Source organism: Manacus candei, unplaced genomic scaffold (assembly GCF_025592945.1).
Source record: "Manacus candei isolate 608988 ecotype Guabito, Panama unplaced genomic scaffold, ASM2559294v1 h1tg000142l, whole genome shotgun sequence".
In the NCBI taxonomy this organism is placed as follows: Eukaryota; Metazoa; Chordata; class Aves; order Passeriformes; family Pipridae; genus Manacus; species Manacus candei.
In genome coordinates this window covers 755,870-773,839 of record NW_026138190.1, presented here as the reverse complement: position 1 = coordinate 773,839, position 17,970 = coordinate 755,870, and the positions used below count along the sequence as shown (strand labels likewise).

Sequence of the window (17,970 nt, the reverse complement as noted above, 5' to 3'; positions counted from 1 at the left end):
GCCCTTCTGAAGGGGTTAACAGCAGGTCTATTTGCTCTCAGGATGAAGATATTGACTGAGGAAGCTTTCGGGTGTATCCTTGATGATAAGGAAGTCAGTACAGAGCCCTAATGGGGAAAACAAAGGCAGACTGTAAAGTTGGTAGGCCTAGGATGTGGGAACTGCAATAAGGCCTTGAGCTTTGCCAAATGTATCACCAATTGTTCCTAGCCAATCAAAATGCTGTTGCTTGCTTACCTAAAATAAGGTTACTGCTTGCTGCTAGCAAGGGGTACAAAAAGACAAATGAGAAAATAAAGAAAGACATCTTTTCTGCACACAACTAGTCTCTTTGTGTCTTTATCGACCGCCACGACTCTACACCGACAGTGTTGTTATTGCTGGGCAGCACTTGCACAGCTCCAAGGCCTTTCCTGCCCCTGGTACAGCCACGCTGGGGAGGGAGCTGGGGGTGCGTGGGAGGGTGGGAGGAGACACACCTGGGCCAGGTGACCCCCTGACCCAAGGGCAGCTCCAGACCATGGACATCACACTCAGGGTGTGTAGGGGGGAACTTTGGAGTGCTGGTGTTTGTCTGCCCAGGTCACCGTTACTCGGGACGGGGCCCCGCTCTCCTGGAGGTGCTGAACACCTGCCTGTCCATGGGAAGCTGGGGATGAATTCCTGGTTTGGCCTTGCACATGTGCACGTCTTTGACTCAACCCAGGAGTTTGGTCACTTCTCCCCTTCTGATTCTCTCCCCATCCCACTGGTGGGGAGGGAGTGAGCAAGTGTGCAGTGCTGAGTGTCTGGCTGACATTGCTAAACCTTGACAGATGGAAACTCCACAGGTCTCTGGGACCCTGTTCTGGTGCTGAACTGCCCCCTTGGTGGGTTTTTAATAATTATAAATTTTTTTATTCTGTATGCCAAGTTACTCAAGCCTTACAGAACTCAGTGCAAGATTTCATAGCAGGGCAAGGTGCCCTTCCTATCCTTTAGCTTTTTGAGCTGATTCCACACAGGGACACTGCCCATAGGCCATGAGGCCTAGCAGGGGATTTCTCAAACCCAAGGGGAACCACCTTTCATGGGTTGTGTCACCTCTGGGGCTCACTGATGACTGACCACGATTGCACTGTTTCCCCTTAACATTACATTGGTCAGACCCAGCTTGAAGGAGCTCTTGGCATTGAACTCTTTTAGGGCACTGAAGGTGCTCTGGAGGACAAAGATGTCATGGCAGGGCAGGACATAACAGGAATGCCTCAGGACACCTTTCCCCTCCAGGAGGAGGAGGAAAGCCAGGCTGGACACATGGTTTTGTTGGAGCAAATATGGGATGCTTTGTTCAGGCAACCACATACCCAGTGGGACTTGTAGCATTTGGGACCATTTTACACCCTCTGTAGGATCACTTTGTCCATAGGATTCTCTTCAAGGCCATTCTCACTTCCTTATTCTTCAGAATATAGATGAGAGGGTTAAACATGGGAGTCACAACTGTGTCAAACAGGGCAGAGTGTTTGTCAGGATCTCCAGAATCCCTCGAGTGTCCCTTTAAGTAGACAACTGTGGCTGAGCCATAGAAGAGTGTCAGCACCCCGAGGTGTGAGGAGCAGGTGGAAAAGGCTTTGTGCCTGCCCAGAACTGAGGGGGGTTTCAGAATTGCCCTGATGATTTTAATGTAAGACAGAACCATCAAGCAGAAGGGGAGGATTACAAAACCCAGGGTGATGGTGTGCAGCCCCACTTGGTTCCAGAACGTGTCTGCACAGGCCAGGTCCAGCAGCGGGGGGACGTCCCAGAAGAAGTGAGGAAGGTCATGGGATGCACAGAAGGGCAAAGGGAACAGCTGGTAGGTCTGTCCTACCTGCACTGGTGCCACAGCCCCCCAGGAGCCCAGCAGCAGCCTGGTGCAGAGCCCCTGCTCATGGCCAGGGCACAGGGCAGGGGTGGCACACGGCCATGGAGCACTCGTAGGCCATGGCAGCCAGGAGAAGGCTTTGGGTGCTGCCCAGCAGAACCAGGAAATACAGCTGGGCAGCACAGCCAGGGAAGGAGATCCTGCCATCTGCCCTCAGGAGACACAGCAGCATTTTTGGCAGTAATGGAGGTGTAGCAGACCTGCAGGAAGGACAAGTCCCTCAGGAAGAAGCACGTGGGGCTGTGCAGGCTGGAGTCCAGCACAGTGAGGAGGCAACCAGGCTGTTCCCTGCCAGCACCACCAGGTAGATGAGCAGGAACACCGGGAAGCACAGGCCCTGTGGCTGCAGTGTCTGCCCCTTGCAGAACAGTCTGGCTTCCATTCCTTCTCCAGATCTTGAAGAGATGCATTAAATGTAAGAACGTTGAAAAGAAAAAGGGTGAAAAAGGAGGAAAGTGATGAAAACTGGGAAGCAAGGCAAGGCAAGGAGAGGCAATCCAAACAAAGCAAGGCAAGGCATGGCTCAGTTCTTTGACCTTGGTGAGAGAGATTAATCCCAGCTCTCCTCACATGTGGGAGCTCATCCCCTGGCACTCTGTCAGCACACAGAGAGACTGTCCAAGATCTGAATCGTTCACCTTTGCATGGTGAGGGGTGAATCCCTTTGGAAGTAAACCAGGCTTCTCTCTTCCAGGGAATCCAGTGGCTCTGATGCATCCGTGGGGCATTTTAGCAGGACAGGGAAGCAATGGTTTATGCAAAAATATCCAGGGTTCCTAACTGTGCTAAAAGACAGGTTAATGCAAGCAGTGCCAGTATGTCCTGCAGTTTTCAGTCATCCAGAGAAGAAAGTGGTTCAAAGAGGGTGATCTCCTGAACAGGTCAGGTTTTTATAACTTCTGGAAGAGTCACTGATAATTCAACATTCCCAACCTTGCTGCTCTGTCCCTTGGATTCCTGAGCCCTTACAACACCCATTGAGAAGTCTTTTTGAACTCAGAGGTGTCACTGATGACAACAGCAGGTCAGAAAACATCAAGTATCCAATTAGCCAAGGGACAAGCACAGGGCATTTTTTCAAGAGAAAAATCTGAATTCACACAAACATGTCATCCTAATACTTTTCATGTTTTCCCACAGTATTTGTGCCATTTTTCTGTGAGTTTTATCTGTCTCATAGAGGTGTCATTCAAAATTTCCAAGATCCAATTAAAGTTTGCATGAGAGAAAAGTCACTATGATTGTTTTCTAATCTACCAACTTCATAACATAAATATACAGAAAAATTAAATATTCTTATTTAAACCCCAAACAAATCATTGAGATACCCACAGTTATTTTAATTTAATGCTTTAACTCAAAGCAACCATTCACATACATTCACATACCAGCAATCCCTGCTTGTTCCCAAATGTTGTCAAAGATGTAGCCATTTTTGCTGCCAGGAACCTGCCAGAGCCCTTCTTAGGTGGTGCCAATCTCACAGGCAGCGTTTCCCAAAGCTGGAGGAAGCCTGAAAAGGAAGGAAACTTCCCCAAAGCCAAGCCAGGCTTTTCTCAGCACCTGAGCTGCTGCCCAGAGCCTTTGCCTCCCCGCACCCACGGCCTCCAAGGATCTGCTGGAGAGTCCCTGGGGAGGCTTTGTCAGGAATGGCCCTTGGGGGGCTCCTTAAGGCTTCAAGAGACTGCAGGATTTTCAGAGCAATTTGGGTTTTTCTTTTCATTTTGCATTTCTGAGAGGTTTGTGCAACCACGGCCTTCAATTCTCTGCTGTAACGAGTCCCGTGAGAGCCTCAGGCAGTGACAACCCTCAGGGGGGCTCGTTAATGCTTCAAGGCACTCAGGGTTTATTGAGGTACTTTTTTTGGCACTGAGCCTCTGAGAGGTTTGTTCAGTCACGGCCTCCAATGACCTGCTCTAATTAGTCCCCTGAGAGACTCTGTCACTTGGGACACCCAGTGGGGCTCGTTAATGCTTCAGGGACCGCAGGGTTTTCACAGGACTTTGTGTTCTGCTTTCCACACTCAGTGTCTGAGAGGTTTGTGCAATCCTCTGCAATTACCTGCTCTAATGAGTCCCTTGAGAGGCCTTGTCAGTTGTGACACTCTGTGGGGCTCATTAATTCTTCAAAGTAGTTCAGTTTTTAAGGGCACTTTGGCTTTTGCTTTTGACACAAAGTCTGTGACAGATTTGTGCAATCATGGCCTGCAGTGATCTCCTTCAAGGAGTCCTTGAGGAGCCTGGATTGGGAATGGCCCTCAGTGGGACCCATGAATGCTTTGAGATACTTTGAGTTTCTCTTCTGACTTGGACTCATGGAAAGGTTTGTGCAATCTCCTCTCAGAGGAGAACCTCACCTGAGGTTCAAGGACTCAGCACCAAGTGCACTGTGGGGACCACGGGGGTCCTTAAAATCCATCAAGTGCTAAGAAACCACAGCTCTGCCTTGATTTTCCTCTAGTCTAGTGCAGTTATTTAGGAAGTTTTCTTAAAACACAGAAATACTTCAAAGAGGTTCTAATAAACATGCACTCTTATTTTCAAGGGTGTAGTTTATTACTTTTCTCCTTTGAGAAGAGTTGATTGCAGCTTTCTCTGATTGATATGGATCCAGGGTCTCTCCTAAGGAGGTTTGGACTGGTTGGAGCTTTCCCTTGAGGTCTGACACAGTGTGGACAACCTTGCTCCACATTTCCCAACCCCATCCTGTCTCTGCTCAGTCTCCTGGGTCCTGCTTTGCTCACAGAACTGGCTGCACACAGCAAAGAGGGGTTTTTCTTCTTTTTTTGCCACAATCTGAAACTCATGAGGTTCACCTTTGGTAACAGACCCTCCTCAGCTGTGAGCCAAGTCCCCGCTGCCAGCAGTGAGGTTCAGCTCCCCCAAGGCAAAACCGTGCCAGAAATGTTTTAGACACCCAGGAAGTGAAATAATAAACAGGAATAAAGAGTTGGTACTGGGGGGACACTTGGGGATCCTGGGGGGCACTTATGGGGCAGTTTTGGGGGGACATTTAGGGGACACTTGGGCATCCAGGGGGGCACTTCGAGGTCGGGGGCCGCGCTGGGGCTGGATGGCTGAAGAATGGACACACAGCCCTGGAACCGTTGGATCTCCTGGATCATTGAAGTGCCTCTAACAGAAGGTGCAGGGCCTGCCTGCCCCTCCTGAGCACCAGCTCCATCTCCTGCTCCTGCCCAGCAGCTTCCCAGAAATCCAGGGCTGGGTGTGGATTGAATGCTCTGGCAAGGGGCAGGATAAAGTTGCTTGGCTTCCACCCTTAGTGTCTCAGTGTTTGTGATCTTGGGAATCCTCACGAGCCTAAAACAATGGCAGATTATCTGTTCTCATAAGATGTGTACCTGGAGATTTTTTTTGATCTGTGTTTAAGTCTTCCTTGAAAATACAACTGATAGAGAACAATGGAAAAAAAAATAAAAAGAAAAAAAAAGAAAAAAGCAAATACAAAGACAAAAAGGAAGAAAAAAGAGAAAAATGAGAAAAAAAAAGAGGAAAAAAAAAAACAGGAAAAAATGAGACAAATAATTAAAAAAAAAAGAAAAAAGGGAAAAAAGAGAAAGAAAAAAGGGGAAAAGGAAAGAAAAAACGAAAGAAGAGAAAAAAGAAAAGACAGAAAAAGAAGAAAACCGAAAAACGTATTATCCTCATTCCGCTCACGTGCAAATGGCCGCTCTGACCCGCCGCAAGGACTACAACTCCCGTGGTGCCCCGCGCAGTGCGCAGGCGCGGCCGTGGCCGTGCGGGGGCGTGGCCGCGCGCTGATTGGCTGCGGCGGTGTTCTCTAAAGGCGGTGCGCGCGCAGAGCGCCGTGTTGACTTCCGGGAATCGGTGATGGCGGCGGGGCCCGCATTGTGCTGTAAGAGCTGGCGGGGGGTGCGGGAGAGCGGGGTCTGGGGATCCCCTCGGGGGCTGCGGGGAGCGCGGCTGTGGGTGGAAAGGCTGGAGGGCTCGGGAGGGTTTAGCGCGGGGGGTTCGGGGATTCCCGAGGGTCAGAGCGCGGGGCCTTGGAACCCTCTCGGGGGCTGCCGGGCCCGGGGGGCCTCCCAAGAACCCGGATGGTCGATTCGGGTCCTGAGAGAGTGCCTCGGGAAAAAACATTCGAAACTACCCAACCAACAAAAGAACTTCAAAAAAAGAAAAGTGAGAAAAAGGTCAAGGAAAAACTGTAAGGGCCAGGATGATTTTATTGCTTTGTTTCAGTTTTTCCTTGGTCTCCTCCTTCTCAGATTCTTTGCTCCCTTCCTTTACAGAAAGCTGTTCTGCTGTTGTGTGGTTTTGGGATCCCTGAGGGGCTTTTAGGGGTCGCTGGGGAGGTTTTGGGGGGTCTGTGAGGGGGTTTGGTGTCCTGAGGGGACTTAGGGTGGAGGTTGAAGGTCCCTGAATGGGTTTGGGAATCCCTGAGGGAGTTTTAGAGTCTCCAAGGGAATTGGGAGGTCCTGGGGGTCTTCGAGGGAGTCTTTGAAACAGTTTTGAGAGTTTCTAGGGGGATTTCGGGAGTCCCAGAGGGTTTTGAGGGCCCCTGAAGGGGTTTATGGGGTCCCTGAAAGGGCTTGGGGGGTCCCAGGTTGGTTTTGCAGGTCACTGAGAGGGTTTAGAGGTCTGGGGGGGGGAAGTTGATGTCTCTGAGGAGATTTGGGGTGTCCTTGAGGAGAGTTTGAAGAGTCCAGGGATGGATTTTTGAGGGAAATTCAGGACTTTTGAGTCTCAGGACTCACCTGTTCTTGGTGCTGCCCTTCCTGATTCCCCCCAGACATCATTAACCCCCCCAAATGTCTCCTAACCCCCCTTTTCCCTTTAATCCCCTTCCCCCACAGATCCCTTTTAACTCCCTTAAATGCACCCAAAACCCCCCAAATCTCCATTCAACTCCCCCAGATCCCCCCAAGTCTCCCCCAGCCCCCTGTCAAATCCTTTCCACCCCCCACCCCAAATAAGGATCACCTGGCACCCTGGGACAGGAACACAGTGGGTTGTACTGGGGGCACTGGGCTGTACTGGGAGGGCACTGGGGGGGGCTCAGGTGTCCCATGACAACGTGGCCCAGCTCCAGGAGAGATCCAGGGAGCAGTGAGGAGGTACTGGTTTATACTAGTCTGTACTCCCAATCCCCAAAGCCCCTCCCCAGCTCCCCCAGGACCCTCCCACACCCCAAAGCCCCCCAGGCCCCCCCAGGCCCCTGACTTGGTCCTGCTGCCCCTTGAGCATCTGCAGCTGCTGCAGAACCAGGCATTTCATCAGCAAATGTGCAGCTGACACCAAGCTGGGGGTGTGTTGATGTGCTGGAAGGCAGGAGGGCTCTGGAGCACAAGTGTGTGAGGAGAGGCTGAGGGAGCTGGGGGTGTTGAGGCTGGAGAAGAGGAGGCTCAGGGGAGACCTCCTGACTCTCTGCAAGTCCCTGCCAGGAGGTTGTAGCCAGGTGGGGATGGGGCTGTTCTGCCAGGAAGCAGCAGTAGGACAAGAGGGCTGGGTCTGGAGCTGTGCCAGGGGAGGTTTAGGTTGGATATTGGGAAGGAATTTTTTGCTGAGAGAGTAATCAGGCCTTGGAATGGTCTGGGCAGGGAGGGGGGGAGTCCCCGTCCCTGGAGGTGTTGAAGGTGAGAGTGGATGTGGCCTCAGTGCCATGGTCTGGGAAGCACAGCGGGGTTGGATCCAGGGTTGGATCTGATGATCTCAGAGGTCTTTTCCAGCCTAGCTGATTCTGTGATTCTCTGATTGCCATTCCTGTGGCAGCACATGCTTGAGGCTCCATCCCCAGGGTGAGAGAGATGTCTGTCCATATCTATCTGCAAGGTTAGTCTGTAAATGTGTGGTGTTAGAAAAGCAGGCTGAGTTCTGGGCTGGTTGTAGAAGGAGAAAGAAGCCCAGAGGCCAGTGCAAGCAGGCAGCCCTGAGCTTGCACATGATGTCCCCTCCCTGCAGGTTCCTGTCCTTGAGCCCAGGCCCTGAGGTGAGGCTGAGAAGTGGCGCGGAGGTGAGCCCAGAGCTGTCCCTGAGGTGAGGCTGAGAATAAGTGCAAGGCAGAGGTGCTGCTGAGGAAGGAGAGCCCCGTGGTGGGGAAGGCACAAAGCTGTGTGTGCCCATCCCCGAGCAGGTGCTGTGTCCATCCCCTGTGTGCCAGGTGAGCTGGGGCTTTGCTGCAGAGCTGCGGGCGCTGATTTGAGCGGCTGCAAGTGCTGAGATGGTGGGCACCCAGGAACACCAACTGTGCCTGGCCACGGAGCCTGCAAGGAGGAGCAGAGACAGCCCTGGCAGTGTGGGGGGCCAGGTTGTCCCTGTGCCTTCCCCTGCAGGCCCTGGCTGTCCCTGCTGGCCCCTGTCCATCCCCATCAGGTCCCTGCCCGTGCCCCTGGGCTGAGCTCCCCCCAGGAAGTGCTGTGGAGCTGAAGCTGCTCCATCCCCCCCTGCAGCCGCTGCCCCAGCCAAGGGAGCAGCAAAGGCAGGGTCAGGAGCAGAGGCAGCAGCAGGGGAGCCCTGGGGGGGCCGGGAAACTCTTGTGTGGGTCAGGAAAGAGGCGCTGGGCACGAGGCCGGGGCTGTGCTGAGCAGGCCCAGCCCTCACATCCCCCCAGCCAACGCCGGCTGCCCGGGGGGCTTGGGAGGGACCCCCAGCCCGTGTGCCCCACACTGAGCTGGCAGAGAGAGAGCCAAGGGACAGGGATGTGGGCAGGGCCCCGGGTGAGGGACAGGCAGGGCCATTGCAGGGCCACGGTGAGGGCACAGCCTGTGGCAGCAGAGCTGCCCAGGGCCGGGGGCAGCCGGGGCTGTTGATACCAGCCAGTGCTGGGGCCGAGCAGAGCACGAGGCCTCTTGCAGAGCCCTGGGGCAGCCTCCCACTTGCCAGCCCTGCCCTGGTGGGGTGACACTGTCCCCTCCCTGCAGGACACTCCCCCAGAAATCTTTGTGGTGACCTTTTGTGTCTGTTCCTGGTTGCTGATTCCTGGTGGGGACCTGAGGGAGCCTCTGCAATCCCATCCATGGGGCACAGTCTCCTCTGCAGAGCTTGACTCACTGCAGACTTTGCAGGGAAATCAGTGCTGGCAACATGAGTATGTCCCGACTCCCCGCACTCCCCCCAGGATATTTGGGATGAGTTCCCCATTCCTGGGCACTCGTGGGATGGGGGGGGCGATTGTTCTCCTGCTGTTCCTGTTGCTGCTCAGCCCCTGTCCCTGCCTTTCCTGCCGCTGTCGGGTGAGCGGAGAGGCCACGATGGGAAAGGGGCGAGAGAAGCAAAAAGAGCGGGTGGGTCACCCCCAAAGGGAGCTGGGGGTAACTGGGGTTTGAGGGGGCAGTGGGAAAGGGCAGGGAGAGGGGGGCTAATGGGAGGGGGGAGAGCAGGAGTGGGGTTGCTGTGGGGGTGCCTCAGTGTCCCCATGCCTTGATCCCTGGAGAGCAGGGGAGGCTGGAGAGAGGGGGGAGCTGCGAGAGCCCCCAGAGCCTGGAGAGGGGGCACTGAGAAGGGGAAGCCTGGACAGTGGGGACCCCTGGGATCCCCGGGACAACAGAATGGAGAACCTGGAGAGGGGGAATGTCTGGGAACGTGGCACCCCGAAGGCGAGAGTCGGAGGAGAAGGGACCCTTGGGGCCCCCAACACTCCCAGCATCCCTAGGTGGGACCCCCAGCATCCCAGACAGGGAAGACCCTTCGAACCCCAGAAGGAGAGTCAAGAGAGGGGAATTTCTGGGACAGATTTTTTGAGCTAATCTTCATATTTTGGAGTATTTTCTATCTGTATCTCAAATATTTGCAGTTTGGGGGGCGAGGGTCTTCTTGCTATTTCTGAAGGGTTTTTTGCCTGAATCTCAGTGGTTTGGGTTTTTCTGGGCTGAATCTTGGTGTTTTGGAGATTTTCATGGTCACAGGATGCCCGGTGAGTTCTAGAGATGGACTTGGGCAGGAGGAACCCCCAAGCCAACACACTCAGCCCTTGTTTTCCCCCCCATCAGGATTTGTCCTTCCCAAAGCTTGGGCGGATGGAGGAGGAGGCTGTGAGGAAGAGGAAGATGCCTTGGGCCCCCCAGGCAGGTGAGGAGGAAGTCAGTGTCCCTTTGGGCGGGTGTTGTGCTGGCTCTGTCAGCCCAGCATGGCCCCGGCTGCAGGACAACCCCGCTGCCGCCGCCGTCCTGCTGGGGCCGGAGTTGGGGGGATGTCCTTGGCCTTCCCTGTGGGCCGGAGGCAAATCCCCTCCCTGTCCTTCTTGCTTCCTGCCCCAGGCCCCGAGCTGAGGACTGAGAGCCCGGAGGACAAATCCCCCCGGCAGAGCCTGGTGGGAGAGGCCGTTTTGAAGGGCTCCCCGGCGCAGGAAGGCAGCGGGGAGGAAAAGGGCCGGAGATCCCCCCGCAGGAGGGGCTCCAAAGCCAGCCCAGGGTGCTCTGAGGAGGAAAGAGCCAGCCTGTGCCGGGAAGGCAGCCAGAGCTTGAGGCGGAGCTCTGAGCTGGTGGTCCCTGAGCAGCCTCCCAGCAGGGAGAAACCCTTCAGGTGCTTGGAATGTGGGAAGAGCTTCAGGCAGAGTGCCCACCTCCTCACCCACCAGCACATCCACACGGGGGAACGTCCCTACACATGTGGGCAATGTGGGAAGAGCTTCAGGAACAGCAGCAACCTCTGCACCCACCAGCGCATCCACACTGGGGAACTGCCCTACATGTGTGGGGAATGTGGGAAGAGCTTCAATTATAACTCCAGCCTCCTTGCCCACCGTCGCATCCACACTGGGGAACGGCCCTACACGTGTGGGGAGTGTGGGAAGAGCTTCAGCCTGAGCTCCAACCTCCTCAGCCACCAGCACATCCACACTGGGGAACGACCCTACACGTGTGGGGAATGTGGGAAGAGTTTCAGTGACAACTCCAACTTCCTCGCCCACTGTCGCATCCACACTGGGGAACGGCCCTACACGTGTGGGGAATGTGGGAAGAGCTTCAGACAGAGCTCCCACCTCTGTAAACACCAGCGCATCCACGGTGAACAGCCTTACACATGTAGGGAATGTGGGAAGAGCTTCAGTGACAGCTCCACCCTCCGCACCCACCAGCGCATCCACACTTGGGAACGTCCCTACAAGTGCTTGGAATGTGGGAAGGGGTTTCAGACCAGCTCAGATCTCCTCAGGCATCAGCGGGCACACACGGGGGAGAGGCCCTTCCGCTGCACCGACTGTGGGAAGGGCTTCAACCGGAACTCCCACCTTGTCATCCACCAGCGCATCCACACCGGAGAGAGGCCCTACAAGTGTGGGGAGTGTGGGAAGAGCTTCACTGACAGCTCTGCCTTCAACAAACACCAACGGACCCACCGGTAAGGGAAGCCCTCTGAATGCCCTGACTGCGGGAAGAGCTTTGGCCACTGCTTCCACCCCGAATGAACCCCCTGATGGGGAGGCAACCCCTGGAGTCCAGTGACTGTCAGTCCATCCCTTTCGACCAGAAAGGGCCAGTCCCCTTTCCCAGGGGTAGGTTCTTCCAACAGAACCCTTCTTGGGGGTGTGTGTGGAGATTCCTGCCTTGGCTGGGGATCCCCCCAAGGTCAGTTCTATAGCTTTAGAGCAGAGATCTCCCCACGAGCATTGGTCTGGGGGAGTTCCATCCATCTCTAAATAAGAATTATTGCTTTTGTGCCAGCTTTAGTGGAATTGCTTCAACAATTGCTTTAGTGTAGAGCACTGTCCTATCTTATCCTGTACTCCTTGTAGTTTTAGTGTTTATCATCATCATGGCTGGGCTTCACGAACAAAGATTTGGGAAGGGCTCTACCCACATTTGCTGCAAGCGAGTTGGTGGCTGAAAAGGCCAGTGTGAGATAGACAAGTCCAGTGTCAAAAGGCACAGTAGAAATTCTCCTTGGATGGTATTGACAAGACACGGTTCTTTCTGCGTTGTCTTTTCTCCTCGAGAGTGAACCTGTGTGTGTTCTCAAAAGAAGAAGCAGCGTTATAGATGGTGTGTCTCCAGACCTCGTAATTGGACACCAAAGTAGACCAGTGATGAAGATCAATATGGCCAAGGCTGAGATGTTGTTTCAGGGAGTCCTTGTATCTCTTCTTTGGGGCTCCTCTCATGCGGCAGCTGGTGGCAGGTTCACCGTAGAGCACAATCTTAAGGAGGCGGTGGTTGGTCCTTCATCCTTGAGACGTGCCCTGCCCAATGCAGCTGTGTTCTCAGCAACATGGCCTCATTACTCGTAACTGCTGCCTGTTCAAGAACAGTCACGTATTAGTCACATAATCAGTCCAGTGGATGTTTAGGATTGTACAGAGACAGCATTGATGGAAGTGTTCTAAGAGTCGCAGGTGGTAGTGGTAGCTGACCCATGGTTCAGACCTGTATAAAAGAGTAAACAGCACAATGGCTCTGTAAACACTGATCTTTGTACTTTTCTTCAGGTGTTTATTTCGCCAAACTCTTTTATGGAGTTTTCCGAAAGCTCTCTATGCCTTTGCTAACATGTTGTCTATCTTATTGTCAATCTTACCGTTCGAGGAAATGATCCTTCCCAGATAATTAAACTGCTGGACTGATTTGAGCTCTGATTTGCCATTGGTGATGTGGGTATGATGGAAGGCTTCCTGAAGTGCAGGTTGATAGAAAACTTCAGTCTTCTTTAAGCTGACTTCCAGCCCAAAAAGCTCAGCAGCCTCAGCAAAACAGAATGTTAAACACTGCAGAGCTACTTCTGTGTGGGCAACGAGTGTGGCAGCGTCAGCATAAAGCAGCTCCCGGACAAGATGATTTAAGGTCTTAGTGTGGGCCTTAGGTTGAAAAGGCTTCCATCAGTACGATATCAAAAGTAGATCCCATCTTCTTCATCGAGGTCTGCCGTGGCCCTTTGGAGCATCATGCTGAAGAAAATTGTGAATAGGGTTGGTGCAAGAATGCAGCCTTATCTCACAACGTTGGTTATTAGAAAGGGCTCAGAGAGTGCATTGCCATATCTGACTTGGCCATGCTGATCCTCATGGAGTGAGATGATCATTTTAAGGAACTTGGGGGGACATCCTAAACATTCAAAAATCTACCACAGACCTTTTCTGCTCACAGTATCGAAAGCCTTGGTGAGGTCGACAAAGGTTACAGAGACATGGGTTCTGTTCCCTACACTTCTCTTGCAGTTGTCTGAGAACAAATGCCATGTCTGTGGTGCTCCTGTTGGCTCTGAAACCACACTGGCTTTCAGGTAGCAGTTCTTTTACTATAGTGGGTGTTAGTCTGTTCCAAAGTATTCTTGCCAGGATTTTACCAGCAATGGAGAGCAGAGTAATACCACGGTAATTTGAGCAATCTGATTTATCTCCTTTCTTCTTATACAAAGTGATGATGACTGCATCACGAAGGTCTGATGGTAGTTCGCCTGGTTCCCAACAGTGCACCACAGACTCGTGAAATTTGGCATGGAGTGCTTGGCCCCCATGTTTCCAGACTTCAGGTGGAATTCCATCAACCCCAGCTGCCTTGCCAGTTTTCACCTGCTGTATGGCCTTTAAGAGTTTCTCCCATAGGAGAGGCAATATTTGATTCATTTTTCACCGGCTGTTGTGTAATGTACTGAATTGCTGAGCCTTGAACTACATGGTTGGTACTGAAAATAGTGTGAAAATGTTCAGGCCATCGATTCAGAATGGAGGTTTTATCTGTCAGAAGCATTTGACCATCTGCACTGAGGAAAGGGCTTTGAACCTGGTGTGTAGGTCTGTACACTGCTTTCAAAGCCTCATAGAATCCTCTGTAATCACCTGAATCTGCACATAATTGAATCTTTTCTGCTAGATTGATCCACCACTTGTTCTGGATGTCTTGAAGTTTCTGTTGGAACTTGGTGCATACAAGACGAAAGGCTGCTTTTCTTGCATAACAAGATGGCAGTGCAAGGTGTGCTTGGTGAGCAGTTCTCTTCTTCCTCAGCAATTCCTGGATCTATTGATTGTTGTCATCAAACCAGTCCTTGTTCTTCTTGAAGGAGAACCCTAAGGATTCTTCAGAGGACTGCAGGATGCTATTTTTAATATGTTGCGAAAGTGTTTCAGGAGAGGGATCTATGGAATGATTTTCGAGTCTAGTTTGAAGATTTACCTGGAATCTGTCTCTCACTGTAGCTGTTTGAAGATTGTTAACTTGGAGTCTCCTCCTTAGAATACCACCCTGTCCTAGTTAGGACAGCTGAAGACCAGTTCATCATGGTGGGTGTAACCCAAAACTGTGTATTCTATAGCCTTCCATGTCATTTCCCAGAAACTAGACTATTGTTGTCAATAGACTATTCACACCCTCTGCCCATAGAACCTGACTCCTCAGGCTATAAACTAGGTGTTAAGAGGCCTGTGAGACAGGAGGATGCTTTTGTCCTCACACCCTTTGTGGAACTCCCCGCCCTGAGGGGAGCACTGAACATTCCTGCCTGAACTGGAGGATATATAATCTTGGAGTCTTGGAACATTTTTCAACCCACTCGTGGGATCCAGAGGAAGGCTGCATCTCATCACTCTCAACCAGACTTAGACCACCACTGGACTGCGATCACCACTTTTGGCCAGACTGCAGCAGCTCTCCCACCAGCAGGTTCTTCCCCTCTCCCTTTCCTTGGACTCAGGCGGGGCCCGAGGAACACCACTTTGTTCAGGCCCCAGGGTACTGGGTTATACATTTGGGTTTTGTGGGTTGAGACCAATTGTTTGTTTGTATTATTGTACTTACTGTATTATTTTAATAAATTGTTATTCTGATTTATAATCTCTCCTTTGAGTTGAGTTCATTTCCCCTGCTGGTTAACTCTTAAACCAGCACATTTTTGGCGCCCAACGTCGGACAGAGAGAGAGAAGTCAGAATCACAATTTCATTTTAAGCGTTTGTCTATTTGGATATAGAAACTCCCTGATCACCATGTTGTTTGATGCATTCACATGGATGTTGTATTTGAGCCTGTTCATATTTCCACAGATGGGGTATTATTTGCCTGTTTTGATGCTCTCTTTAAGACCAGGGAGAGGGATCCAAATTGCTTTATTAGTATATTATGTTTATGTCATTCTAACATCAGAAGGAATGAGTTTCATTGTAAATGTGTATTCAGTCCTGTTTACCTGTCCTGGTTTGGGTTGCTACCTCTGGGGCCTCATTAAAAATCGTACCCAGCCTTTTGGGGGAACAGGGGGGGATGGTTGTTTCCAGCCTCTCACCTCCTTCTTCCCCTTCAGACCTGCTACAACAGTTTTTGAAAATATTGAGTTCCCTTTTGATGTTAAGGACAGCATAATGTTATTGTTAGTGTTGCTCTGTCTGCTCTGTACTGTGTACACCATGTTTAGGGTCAGAAAAGTGCCTTCTAGGGAGGTTGTTTGGACACCTGCCCTGGGAGCAGATAATGCTGAGTGGCACGGGAAGTGGGAGGCCATCAGCCAGTATTTGGAAAAGTTTTCCCCTCCAGTGATCTGGAAATTCACCCCTGAACAACTGCAGAATCCTGTTAGCATGATAAGACTGGTGAAGGAAAAATGCTCTGGCAGCTCCAGAGATGGCCAGCTCACAGCAACCTGCTGGGCCCTGGCCACTGCCTACCGGGCACTTCTTGACATGGTACAGCACTGTCAGGGGGAGGAGAGAAGGAGTAAATCCACAGGCACCACGTCCACCCAAACCACAGCTGAGTCAGAGGGAGAAAGAAATAAACCAACCAGCACTGTGTCCACACAAACCATCACGGAGCCAGAAGAACAAACAAAACCAATAGCAGTCGCCCCTGTCCAGAAAAGGAAATCAAAGACTAAATCAGTCTGTATAGCAAATGATGACGAAGAGGGGGGCCTTCACATCCACCGGAGGAGACAGAGCCAGAAATAATCACTCGGTCCCTATCCCTGGGTGAGCTACGTGAGCTCCGGAGAGAGTTCACACGACAGGCGAACGAGTCCATTCTGACCTGGCTGCTCCGAATCTGGGATGCCGCAGCTAACGATACGATCCTAGATGGGAGTGAAGCCAGACAGCTGGGATCCCTGTCTCGAGATGTAGTCATTGATCAGGGGATTGGAAGGAGGCAGGAAACTCTCAGCCTCTGGCGGCGACTGTTGTGCAGTGTGAGGGAGAGATACCTTTGCAAGGAGGACCTCCACGTACAGCAAGGACAGTGGAACACAATGGAACAAGGTATCTGGTGCTTAAGGGAGTTAGCTGTACTGGAGATAATCTTTTCAGAGGATGAAAGATTCCCTAAGAGTCCAGATGGCGTACAGTGCACATCCCAGATGTGGTTAAAGTTTGCACAACTCGGGCCAGAAATGTATTCCCGCTACTTAGCAGCGCTGCAATGGAGGGAGGGAGAGGACAAGGTGGGAGCATTGGTTAGTAAACTCAGGATTTATGAAGACACTGTCACCGCCCCATTACGAGCCCATGTCTCATCGTGGAAACCAAACTGGCTGAACATGTCCGAAGCCTGGAAGAGAAGATTGAAGAGGGACACCAGAAGCTAAGAGAAGAAATTAAGGAAGGGATCTTCCATATCTCGCCAGGACAAACAGGAGTCTCTGCTATCAGGAGCCAGTGTCCCCCAACTAAGGAGAGAAGGTACACTCCACGTGGCGATCTATGGTTTTACCTCCGTGAGCACAGAGAAGATATGAGGAAGTGGGATGGGAAACCCACCTCTTCCTTAGCAGCCCAGGTACGTGAACTGAAAAGAGGAACAAATACCATAAAGAACTCTTCAAGGGTAAACGTTGCTCCAGTCTCTTGTGGGCAAGACTCCAGACGGTACAGGAATGATCCTCTTGAAGGGACCTCCAGGTCATACTCACAAGAAGAGCACAATGAGTACCATGACCAGGACTAGGGGTGCCCTGCCTCTAGCCAGGTAGAGGAGAGGGACAATCGAGTCTATTGGACTGTGTGGATTCGGTGGCCTGGCACATCAGAGCCACAAAGATATAAGGCCTTAGTGGACAGCGGTGCACAATGTACTTTAATGCCATCAAGATACGTAGGGGCAGAATCCATCTCCATCTCTGGGGTGACAGGGGGATCCCAACAGCTGACTGTACTGGAAGCTGAAGTGAACCTGACTGGGAAGGAATGGCACAGACACCCCATCGTGACTGGCCCAGAGGCCCCGTGTATCCTTGGCACAGATTACCTGAGGAGTGGGTATTTCAAAGACCCAAAAGGACTTCGTTGGGCTTTTGGCATAGCTGCTGTGGAGACGGAGGAAATTAGACAGTTGAACACCTTGCCTGGTCTCTCAGAGGACCCCTCTGCTGTGGGACTGCTGAAGGTTGAAGAACAATTGGTACCGATAGCCACAGCAACAGTGCACCGTCGGCAATACCGCACCGACCGGGACTCTGTGACCCCTATACATAAGATGATCCGTGACCTGGAGACCCAGGGGGTGGTCAGCAAGACTCGCTCACCCTTTAATAGCCCTATATGGCCAGTGCGTAAGTCCAGCGGAGAGTGGAGGCTGACGGTGGATTACCGTGGACTCAATGAAGTCACACCACCCCTGAGTGCTGCTGTGCCGGACATGCTGGAGCTCCAGTACGAGCTGGAGTCCAAGGAAGCCAAGTGGTATGCCACCATTGACATTGCTAATGCCTTTTTCTCCATTCCTTTGGCAGCGGAGTGCAGGCCACAATTTGCTTTCACTTGGAGAGGTGTGCAGTACACCTGGAATCGACTGCCTCAGGGGTGGAAACACAGTCCCAGCATTTGCCATGGACTGATCCAGACTGCACTGGAAAAGGGTGAGGCTCCAGAGCACTTACAGTACATTGATGACATCATTGTATGGGGGAACACAGCGGGCGAAGTCTTCGAGAAAGGAGAGAAGATAATCCAGATTCTCCTAAGAGCCGGTTTTGCCATTAAACGGAGTAAGGTCAAGGGACCTGCTCAGGAAATTCAGTTCCTAGGAGTGAAGTGGACGCTGCCTAATTCCAACGGAGGTGATTAACAAAATAGTAGCCATGTCCCCACCAACCAACAAGAAGGAAACACAGGCTTTCCTAGGCGCTGTGGGCTTTTGGAGGAGGCATATCCCCGAGTATAGTCAGATTG

General features: G+C 52.0%; 3 protein-coding genes across 32 annotated transcripts in view; 2 read left to right on the top strand and 1 right to left on the bottom strand.

The window, feature by feature from the left end:
- LOC127462835 (zinc finger protein 239-like) overlaps positions 1-17,970 on the top strand; it is a 306,020-nt gene that overhangs the window by 25,657 nt on the left and 262,393 nt on the right. For 5 of the 12 annotated variants that reach the window (XM_051771755.1, XM_051771759.1, XM_051771752.1 and 2 more), the window contains one exon: positions 9,873-9,951. In XM_051771755.1, coding sequence (XP_051627715.1) covers positions 9,900-9,951 — 52 coding nt within the window. In that variant the 5' untranslated portion in view covers positions 9,873-9,899. Of the gene's footprint in view, positions 1-5,641; positions 5,783-7,924; positions 8,045-9,872; positions 9,952-10,139; positions 13,727-14,856; positions 15,698-17,970 lie in introns of those variants that run through there. The other 7 variants (XM_051771749.1, XM_051771757.1, XM_051771758.1 and 4 more) reach the window with 6 other exon arrangements.
- The window catches only part of LOC127462846 (zinc finger protein 239-like), a 293,082-nt gene that overhangs the window by 25,990 nt on the left and 249,122 nt on the right, over positions 1-17,970 (bottom strand). The window lies entirely within an intron of this gene.
- LOC127462842 (zinc finger protein 239-like) overlaps positions 7,926-17,970 on the top strand; it is a 211,337-nt gene continuing 201,292 nt past the window's right edge. The window contains exon 1 of the mRNA XM_051771771.1: positions 7,926-8,044. The gene's annotated coding sequence lies outside the window, so the exon portion shown is untranslated. The remainder of the gene's footprint in view (positions 8,045-17,970) is intronic.